Consider the following 10,733-nt stretch of genomic DNA (forward strand, 5'->3'; position numbering starts at 1 on the left):
TTCCCAGACATGAACCAGCCACTTTACGGGCATGGCCCCTTCTTGCCGTTCCCAGACATGAACCAGCCAGTTTTTCTGGATGGCCCCTTCCCGCCATTCCCAGACATGAACCAGCCAGTTCCTGGATGGCCCCTTCCCGCCATCCCTAGATAAAGACCAGCATCCATATCTTGATGTAGCTGAAGATTCAAGCTAAGCTAGAGCCCAACTCCCACTTCATGGAGGAGGCTGGGGACAACTGGCCCTTCTGTTTACAACAAAGGGTTGTCACGAGGCACCACTGGTTCTTTGGCTGTATTACGTGGTCAGGCTCTTCGTGTGCTGGGAAGCTCTGAAGTCTTCTGCGTAATGTGAGCTATGTTTTATGGGAACACAATGGGAGATTTAAGGAGATTTTATGGGCTTGTCCTTCTATGTCCTTTACCTCTCTCCTGGGGACGTGGTGTGTTCAGAGGCCGGGCACCATGGACGTGTGGCGCCACAGGCTGTGTGCAGTGGGGAGGGTGGCCCTACCCTCATGCGGCAAGAGCCAGAGGAAGGCTTCTGTCCAATGACCAAAGATAATAAAGCGCTGAGAATTTTTCAGAAATGTGTCCACATTGTTTGGTTTCTCTAAACCTGGTCATCATTGAATTCATAAACAGGTCCCAAAATACTCATGACAAAATAGCCAAGTTGCTCGCCCACCCTAGGGCACCCCCAAACGTGACCCACCCTCAACCCCTTTTTGTCCATTGGGTTGTCGGGCACAGGGTGGGTCTGGATAAGAGCAGCGCCCTGTGGTGGGGAGTCCAGTGGAGTAGGCATGGCATCAGGGGGAAGTGGTGGAAAGGGCCACAGTCTGGAGTGGCAAAGGCACTGTTAGGGGAGCAGGACTTGGGAGGATACCTGTAGGCAGCAAAGGGGGCATAGGGTTGGTAGCACAAGCTGGCATCTGAGAAATCCTGTAAGATGGGAGGTCACGTATTTGGCGTGTGGTGAGATGTAGTATGACATTGCTGCTAGTCATTTACATTCTAGTATGAAGGGTCTGAAAGTATTTTTGATCAAGTTGGGGTGAGACGATGCACCCCCCATGACTTGCCTGGATTAAAAGAGAACAATCAGGGGCAGCACACTCTGTATCAAAGTCCTTGTTGAAAGCAGGGAAGAGGCAGGTGGAATCTCCACACGTCCGGTCCTCCAGCCAGCCTTTTCATGACTCATCCCGAACCTACCCTGCCAGGGAGTCTCTTTCCTCTGCCTTCTTTCCCACGGCGCTCTCTACTTCCAGGAGCTGAGCCAGCCCAGGCTGTGAGCTGACGTCTTAGAGGGTTTCTCTTCTGAATTGTTGCCGGAATGTTGCAGTCAAAGGCCGTCAGGCTTATGTTGGGGGTGAGGTGGCATTTTCATCTTTTTCTGTCAGAGCAGAAACACTATTGTATCTGGAGTAGGAGAAGCGGCTTCCGTCATTTTCCCCATCTTTATATCAAGCGGACGTAGCGGCCACTCCTTATAGGAGTGTTTAACGGGCCGCCGACAGAGTGCTTTGAGGATTTGCAGAATGATTCCTAATCAAGTAGCTGTTGGGTCCCAGCCGGGATGAGCCTCCCCAACCACCCCGGAGCTTAAGCACAAGATCATAATAGGAAGAAGACATCTTGCCACCTGTGTGAGTGGCTTAACCTTTGGGCAGCTGATTAATATCCACCCTTGATCGCAGTAGCACATGGGAGGGAGATTTCCTCCTGCCCCCAGGCCAACATCCTGGGATTAAGGGTATAAAAGGGAGGCTGGAAAGGATAATAGGGGAGAACGTTTTGCTGCAACCATCTACATGTGCTGACTCTTCAATCTCCACGTTCCTCCTGCAGAGTCCTATCCCTGCCATGCGGGCGCAGCAGTAAGTAGCAAAGACCAAAACGTTCAAGAGAGAATCCAGTCCCCGTCTGGGCTTCCAGGATTAGATCACCACCTGGTGGCGCTATGGAGTTGCCAAGGCCCCAAGTACACCCCAACCTCCCGGGAAGTTGCCAGAACAGAATGCTCACCCAAGAAACCGGGTTGTATTAATTGGCCCGTGCATAATTAAATCCAATGCAAATGAACTCTTTGAACTCTTGCAGATGATTGCTTTAAAAAGAAAATGTGAAGAGTCACTTACCCTCCTTGTGCTTTCAGATCAGCTGAGCTGGAAGAATAGGGAAGCCTATATTCTACCCACATGGCCTCCCCTGGGGTGGGGGGGGATGAAGGCAGCACCCTCTCCCTCCTCCTCCTCGCACACAGGGGAGGGAGCTTTTGTATTTGCGCTGCCGAGCAAGCTCTGAGGTCAAGCAGATAGGCAGGTGTCAGCATGATCAGTCCCTTTGCCCCACCCGGTCCAGGGTGCGTGTCTACACGTCTCACTTGAAGGTGGCAGCCTGTGCAATCAGAGGCCTCCTTCATGTCCCCTAGGGGCAGGCAGAGGGAGGACAGAGCCAGGAAGAGCAGAGGGCTTGTGGGGTTGGAGGGGACGTGTGAGGCTCAGGCTCTCAGCAACGTGTCCTGAAACAGCGGCAGCTCACGTGACCTGCAGCTCACGTGACCTGGACCTCACGCTGCAATCAATGGGCCAATGAAATCAGGACATGGGCACATTCCACTGGTTGGTGGCAGCTTTTGACAGCTGCGCAGGTTAAGTGTATGTGTTTTTAAAAGTCTCAGTGGGCACACAAATTCCTAGTGGTATTAAATAGCTTACTGGGGACACCTCTCCCATGTCCAACCCCCGGACATGTGGCCTCAGCCCCTGAGGTTGATTGGGCCACCGGAGCTGCCTGAGCAGCCTCTTGAGATTAACTGAGCAAATAGGGATCAACTGGCCGCCTCTCATCTCCCCAAAGTCAGCTTGAGCGTGATGTCTCATGTGACCCGCTAAACAGGAACTCTGAAACCTCATGACTAATGGACACTTCAAGCTGAATGCAGGGACAGTTTGGGGCAATGGCTGTGTTTTGCTGCCAAACTGGATTTTAGTTGATGTTTATCTAGTCGGTCTCCTCGTTTTCTGAAGAATGAATAAGCCTTTAATGCACTCGAGTAGACTCAACAAAGTGACATTGCTGCCACATAGCCACAGTGATTTTATCTGCCGCGAGAGCGCTGTTGAAGGACGGATTGGTTTTGACCGTGCACGGCAAGGTCACGATTCATCTCAGACCCAAATCACATCCCTGTCGGGTCTGGACCAGCTCTCCAGGTCAAGGAACCTAAAGTAAGAACAAACACGAGAATAAATCCGCTTGATGTGCTCAGCCACCAGCCCTGGCCCGTGTGTGGGTGCCAGTGTGCTCAGGCTTCCTGGGGTCCCCCAGAGGAACCTCCTTTACATGGCTTAAAGCCAGGATGAGAGAATGGCATCATGCCAGCCTGATCGTGAGAAAAACACCAGACAAGTCCCAAAAGGAACAGCTTCCAAGTACTGGCTCTTGCCCGACCTCCCTGACACAGCAGCGAGGCCCTGTAGAGAGATATTGTCCAGAAGCCATCCCTGGCGTGGTGACACCACTTGGGGCCTCTACGTTCTTGGGAATCACCATGGTCCGTACACGGAGCTTTTTCCTGATATCCCTGTTTTAGTTGTCAGCTTCAAGGGACTTTTTTTTTTTAATTTATTTATGCATAGATAACTGGGGTACAGAACAGTGGTGCGGGGCAGTGAGAGGATTCACCAGAGACAGAGTGGGGAGCAGATCAGGACGATGGATGAAGCCCACTGCTGAGGGGAGCAGCGGGCCGGTCGGGAGAGGTCTGCCACGCCCTGTGGTCACCTCCGGGGCCAGGGATGGAAGTTGCACTGAAGCAGCTGCCGCCAGCTTGCAGCGCTGCGTCCTAACCCGTTGTGCCACCAGGGAGGACCTTCAAGGGACTATTTCGCCCTGTTCTGTTCACTGCAGAGCTTAGAACACGGCCCGTTCCACAGAAAACATCGGAAAATGCAGACTGGATGTCCAGGCTCAGCAGACACGTGCAGACGGGGATTGTGCACAGACCCCAGTTGGGGCGTCACCCGTCAGAACTTCAGAAAGAGCTGCTTTCATGCCCGAACCAGAGCATGGGCCCTTGTCCCGCAGCCCCAAACTGAGGCCCCTCAGCCATCCAGGGAGAGGGTCCCCTGAACCATCCACGGTCACGGTGCAGACTGCAGCCCCCAGAGTTGTGGGCCTGACAAGACAGGGTGGTGACACTGCAGTCCCTCACAGAGTCTGGGACTCTTCCCGACACAGGCCGAGCAGCCACGCCTGCCCGGCCTCGGCCCCCACGTGCTGTGTGCCCGCCCACCCACCACCCACCCGCCTTGGGGCTCCTCCAGACCACAGCACCCCCAGTCAGCCCTCACCCGAGAGCAGAAGTTGGAGGTGAGAGGCTGTGGGAGGAGGAGGCTGGGCGGCAGGAGCAGATTTGAGGTGCCCCGGCTGGCTTGGGTCATCAACTTGTTATTGTTTCCTTGCAGTTAGGAAGACCCGTTTGCGTGAAAGGTGTGGTGACACCAGCCAGCCTCAGGTCTCGCTGCAGGTGTCTCCTGCGTGCTCACATCACACAAAATATCTGTTTTGAAAAATGCAAGTGAGGCCATTTGACGCACCAAATTTGCTCTGACCCTCTACGTGGACGGCCCAGTCCCCCGTCATTTAGTGGGGCCCTAGGCAGGTGCTGCCATGGTGGGCAGGCAGGTGACCAGCGGAGGGTCAGAGAGATTTGTTGCCCTGGCTGAGGTCACACAGCTCGTGGCTTCAGGACCTCGCCTGGCCCGGCCTGCCCTGGATGCGTCTGGACAGCGCCGACGGGACAGGCCCAGGCTCACTCAGTGAGTCCCAGCAGGAAGCCCCAGGTCAGGGCCCCTTAGCCAGCCCCCGGGGTGCACAAGGGCCCCGAAAACCAGGTGGCACCCCCCAGCCAGCCGCTGGCCCACAGCCTGCACTGAGGGCAGACGGGGGTCACACAGCAGCTGCAGGGCCAGGCTTGACCTAGCTGCTCCTCCTCTAGCTCTGTGGCCTTGGACAAGCCCCACCACGCCCAGGCCCCAGGCTCCGGGGAAAACCTGGGACTTCCTGGTGACCCGGTCCATGGTGCATTTGGTCAGAATAAGGAGCTTTGGCAAAGCAGGCTGATGTTCTTCCTAGCGCCACCCCCAGATACTGCTGCCGGGGCTCTCATCCCACAGTGAGGGTCTTTTCCAAACTCAGTTCTCCTGTCCTGGGGGCAAAGGAAAGGGCTTGCAGAGACCAGCCTAGTGCCTGGCAGTAACTCCCGTGCCCCAGGGTTACACCCACACTGTCCCTGCAGGAACTGGCTCCCTGGGAAGCAAGGGTGTGGCTGTGATCAAGCATGTGAATGCAACTCCGCAGGTGTGAGCCGTAAAACCCTCTCTGCCAGGCTGCTATAAAGGGCTTCCCCGCCTGCCCTGCAGAAGAAGCTGGCCAAGCTCCCCCACCAACTCTCCTAACACTGGGACTGCCCAGGCCTGCACGCGAGGATCAGGTAGGACCTGCTCTCTTCAGCCCCCACCCACCCGCTCCCATGTCCAGACCTTCCCTCACTCCCGGGCCGGATCCCACGTGGGGCCGCCTGAGGGTCAAGGTGGCGATCACCTGGCCCACCGGCCTCCCGTCGCCCCTGATGGTCCCTCTCAGGGGGCCCAGAACCCCAGGGTAGAAGTGAGCCCTGGACTGAACCCTAGACCTGCTGCTCTTTAAACAAAACCCCACTTTTTCTTTAAAATGAAACATTGGGGGCCTCCCTGGTGGTGCAGGGGTTAAGTCTCAGCACTATGAAGCTATCTGCAGCCACTGCAGCTCCAGTGCCACCCCCAGCCTGGGAGGGACCCACAGGGTGCAGCAGACCTCTCCTGTCTCCCCACGGCTCCCCTCAGCTGTGTTTCAGTAGATCTGCCTGTCCTGCTCCCCGCTCTGTCTCTGGTGACTCCTCCCACCCCCAGCTCCTCTGACCTGCACCCTGGCTCTTCTATGCATATGTAAATAAAATAAAACCTTTTTAAACATTTTTTAAAATAAAATGAAATGGGACATTGGTTAGATGAAGCATAGCATCATAAGCTAAGTTAGGAGGAATCACACTTGTTCCTTTATTTCTTGCCAGTGTTTTCTGCAAGGCAGAGGGGGTGAAGGCAGGAAGTGACCAGCGTGGGTGGCTTAAGAGCTGAGAGATAAGTGCTGAGGCCTGAGTCTTTGTCACTAGTCTGTGATGGCAGCTTGAACACTGATTTGCCCAACGGTCTGAGATTCAACGGTCTCCAGGCAGCCTCGGGGAGCTGAACTGACCCCAGGCAGGGCTGGCTGGGTTCATAGGGTGAGAATCCAGTGGAGCCAGGTGCCCAGCTCGCTGTGGGTGTCCGGCGGCCTCTCCCCGTGTCGAGTGAGGCTTTTGTTATCCACCTGATAAAATCCATGCAGCTTATGCACAGTGTGGGAGGCACAGTGTTACTGTTCAGCACTGCCACAGCAGAGCTCCAGAACCAGCCTTAACTTCTTGCAGCCTGTGGTATAAATGCACAAACTGACTTTGCTGGGGGTGGCGCTAGGAAGAACATTAGCCTGCTTTGCCAAAGCTCCTGAAACTGACTCCCCTCCACCCCAAACGAACTTACAGGCTCACCCACCTCAGAGGGTGCACACCGCATGTGTGTTCCACCTCGGGAAACACGCCCTTCCGAGTCACTTCCCAGATCTCTTTTTGTGCAAGTGCATGTAGAACTGAATTAAAAATCCAGCACTTTGGCGCAGGACGAGCGTGTGATGGGCATTGCACCAACCTTTGGATTTCTAGATGAAGGAACTGAGACAAGGCTTGCCCAGGTCTAGCCACGGAGAGAATAGGAAGGGACTCTGAATCACGGCTATTTCACTTCCTCAAGGGGCGCTGCTAAGCCAGGCCAGAGGTGGCATCAGGCAGCAGGTGGAGTAACGAGTGTCCATTAGGTGCCCAGTAACGAGTGAATGGGGTCGTGAGTAAAAGTGGAGAGAGAGTGAGCCAATGAGACTGAGCGTTCCTGAAACTCCAGGAGTGGTGAAACAATGAATGAAGGTTGGCACTCAAGACCCAGCGCAAGCAGAAATGTGACAAAGGGCGGCTTGTCCGGTAGTTCAGGAACCAGAGAACTGTGAATCTCACTGCCTAGCGAGCAGGTGTGTGTCAGGGTGGAGGGAGCACGGGCACTGACTCACCTGCCTTTCATCCAATAGGCCCCAGCACGCTGCAGTCATGAGGATCTGCAGCCTCACCTGCCTGTCCTTCCTGCTGGCCGCTCAGGCGCTGCTGGGGGAGGGGCGGAAGGAAGCCACGAACAGGCGTGGAAACAAGGCCACGGCAGGGAGCGTGCACCCTCCCCAGCCCGGGGCCCAGCAGAGAAGCCAGTCGCCCAAGGCCCTGACCAAAGGCAAGTTTGTCACCCGAGACCTGGCTGACTGCAGGTGGGCAGTGACCGAGCAGGAGAGGGGCATTGCCCTGAAGGTCGAGTGCACCAGACAGGACGCGGCGTTTTCCTGCGTCTTCACTGGCAATCCCACCCCTTGCTTAGAGCTGAACAAGAGGAGTGCGTACTGGAAACAAATCGTTCGGAGCCTGCGGTCTCAGAAAGTCCTCTGCGGGGACCCCAGGAGCGTCCTGAAGAGCAGGGTGTGCAGAAAGAACTTTCCAGAATCCAATCTCAAGCTGGCGAACTCCACTCTGATTCAGAACAAGAAGCCGCACCCCAAGGACACGGAGTTCACGTCCAGGGAGCAGAGCACAGTCAAGGGCCACGGGCTCTCCAGCCAGGTGGGCACCCCGACCACGACCACCCAGGACCCCAAGTGCAAGGATGACCCCGACATGGTGCAGCAGAAGAGCACGGCCCTGGACTACTGCGGGGAGTCCTGGAGCTCTCTCTGCGAGTTCTTCATCGCCATGGTGCAGGGCACCTCATGCTGATACCCAGAGGGCAGGGCCCCTGGGTGCCCTCCGGCTACGCCCTCCCCGGGCACCGTCAAACTCTTCGTGTCCCGGGAGGCAAACATTTGTGCAACGGGGCACAGCAGCATATTTAGACATTTTTTCATTTTTATTTTTGTGTTTTGGAATTTACTTCATATTCATTTCCTTCAATGTGATTTGCAAGGCTGTTGACATCAGCGGATGAGTCCAGCCACAGAGCGGCACATCGTCGGCTTGTCCTTGAGCTCCAAGGAGCTGAGAGCGGTTTCAGTGTGATCCGGTGTCTGCTGTGTTAACAAAAATAATAAACTTCTGGGAGTTTTTCAGAAACATGTTCAACTACTGTTTCGTTTCTCTGTCAACAGGTTCCTGCGTACCCCCCACCCACCCCAGTCATCCCCAGAGGCATCACCCCAAGCACCCCTCTATACTTTCAGCCACTGGTTGGGGTTGGCCCTCATTGGCCTTTACTAATCAGATCTTTGCTTTCAAGTGGGACCCCTGGGGGCCTTGTGATTAAGACACTTGTAGGGGCCCCATGCTGGTAAGAGGCAATGCAGCACCTGGACCCAGGAGCTCGAAATTCACCTCTCAAGACTGAGGTTGCGCCGCCCGCCCCCAAAGACTGAAGTCATAGCCCATCACCACCCCTCATGCACAGCGCCCTAGCGTCAGGCCCCCCGCTCTGGCCCAGGGGGCAGGGCAGGGTAGGGCAGTGCCCAGCGATAGAGACGCCAATGGACAGCAAGAAAGGAAGCAGGCTAGACGGAGGCAGGCAGAAGCTGCTGGAGCATCTGGGTGATGTTCAGGAGACAGGTGTACTGGACACTGGAGAGTTCCTGCAGGTAGGAAACAGAGCGCACTGGAAGCACTTTAGACAGATGACAAGGAACAGAGAGGAAAGAAAGAAGCCGAGAGACCCAGGCTGGAATGTGGCACAGTGTGGAGCTGACGTTAGCCCTTTGCGTGTTAGTATGAAGGACCTGAAAGTGTTCTTACTCAAGAGTTGGGGAGACAGGGTGACGGGCCCCCACGGCTTGTGGCAGTCCACCAAGAGCAAAGTGAGGAGCGGGAGCTGGTCATGACGGCACTGTGCTCTAGCCCCTGTCCACGGTCAGGAGGGCGGCGGGCGGGGTCTGGCCTGCCTCACCCGCAGGACCCAGGCAGGGCCCTCAGCGGTCAGTCCGCAGCATGGCAGCCTCAGAGCAGATTCAGGGGTCATCACCAACATCATCAACACTAGTTCTCTCTGCTACTGTGCCAGGCGTGGGGGTAAGCTCGCTCTACGGAATCGGCACGGTCATTCCTTCACTCATCACTCAACTCATCAGCGGTGAGCACCAGCTCTGACCTCCTCCGTGCTGGGGGCTGGACAGCAGTGCCCAGACACACTCTGTCCCCAGAACTGCTGGCGGGTTGGTGATGATGGGCTCACACATGAGCTTCCTTCCCCTGGAGAGGAAGAAGAGAGGCCAAGGGCGGGGTGTGATGGAGGGGCCCCCTAGACGGCAGAGTCCAGCTCCCTTTGTGGCTGACTGTGACCGGCCACCCGGAAGTCAGCTGGGTGATGCTCCTTCCAAGAGCACCAGAGGGAGAGTAAATGCAAATGCCCTGAGATCAGATGATTTCATGCTACGCGCTTCCATCATGCCCGGCATGCGTGTAGAAAACAGCCCAAGTCTTCGTCTTCGTGGCCCTTGCATTTCCTTAACCGGGTCAGGTTTGGGGTGTTGAGAAGCACTCCCGGGATTGACAGCGCCTGTGGGTGGGAGATCGGTGTTGAGGTTCCCCAAGGCATTCTGTTCTGAAATTCATCATCTCCTCCACTTGAGGAGAGAGGGGTGACGTGGGCCGACCTTGGAAGGACCCTGGAGGCCTCAGTTCCGTCCGTGTGCATATCCCCTTCCTGTGCTTAGACAGAGAAAGCTCCAGAAGCTAAAACTCCCACTTGTGCCCAGCTTTCCATCACTGCTCATCCTAAGGGGGACTTCGGAAAAGATGAAAAATAAAAATTCTACCCAAATGGGTGCTCTGCGTTTTCTCTACAAGGACTTTCTGGATATGACATGGAGGTACCTGTGTGTGCGCCTGTGGGATGAATCCCTGGAGAGCAGGAGGCAGGGAACCGTGGGCCGGTGGGAGGCGCCAGGGGCTGGCGTGTCCGCACCCCCAGATCTGTTCAGCAGAGCAAGTTTCTCTTGTGCTTTATGAAATTGCATCTCATCAGAGCCTCTTCCCTCCGGCTGCCTGGCTCCGTGTGGCAACTCTCAGCCACGCCAGTGCCAACTTGAACCTGGGAATCTAGTCTCTCATCTGGCCTCCTACCATTCCACCCCGTCCCCTGTCTCCCTCCTAAGCTGTTTTGGCAGAAGAAGCAAAGCAGGTAAAAGTGTCTGGAGCTGGCAACTCCCAGGCACCTCGGAGGCGGGCCAGCCTCTGGGATTAGTTAGTGATGCCCGCGTCCATGGGACTGGCCATGGGACTCACTCAAAGATGTGTCGTAAACAAGCAGGGGAAAGTTTCTTAGGAGCCCTGCTACGAGCAGAGAATGGAGGACGGACGGAGGTTCCAGAGGAGGCTGCTTTGGGATCTGTTGCACCTGAGGTGGGTGATCCAGGAAGGTGCCACCAGGGAGCTGGAAATGTGGGTGATAACACAGCCAAGATGGCCTCCGTCTTGTCTCCCCCTGCAGCTCCAGCACGCAGACCAGCACATGTTGGACCTCCGTAAATATTGGCTGACGCGCTGAGATACTGAGCTAAAGAAAATAAAAACTCTAA

The 10,733-nt window shown here is 55.8% G+C and overlaps 1 protein-coding gene across 1 annotated transcript; it reads left to right on the top strand.

The window, feature by feature from the left end:
• Nucleotides 1-5,484: 5,484 nt before the first annotated feature.
• Nucleotides 5,485-8,062, top strand: FGFBP1 (fibroblast growth factor binding protein 1). The gene is made up of 2 exons (XM_004681512.2): nucleotides 5,485-5,502; nucleotides 7,224-8,062. The coding sequence occupies exon 2, from the start codon at nucleotides 7,243-7,245 to the stop codon at nucleotides 7,948-7,950; it is 708 nt and encodes a 235-aa protein (XP_004681569.1). The 5' UTR covers nucleotides 5,485-5,502; nucleotides 7,224-7,242; the 3' UTR covers nucleotides 7,951-8,062.
• Nucleotides 8,063-10,733: the final 2,671 nt, after the last annotated feature.

This window comes from Condylura cristata, unplaced genomic scaffold (assembly GCF_000260355.1).
Source record: "Condylura cristata isolate star-nosed mole 26May11 unplaced genomic scaffold, ConCri1.0 scaffold00012, whole genome shotgun sequence".
Lineage (NCBI taxonomy): Eukaryota > Metazoa > Chordata > Mammalia > Eulipotyphla > Talpidae > Condylura > Condylura cristata.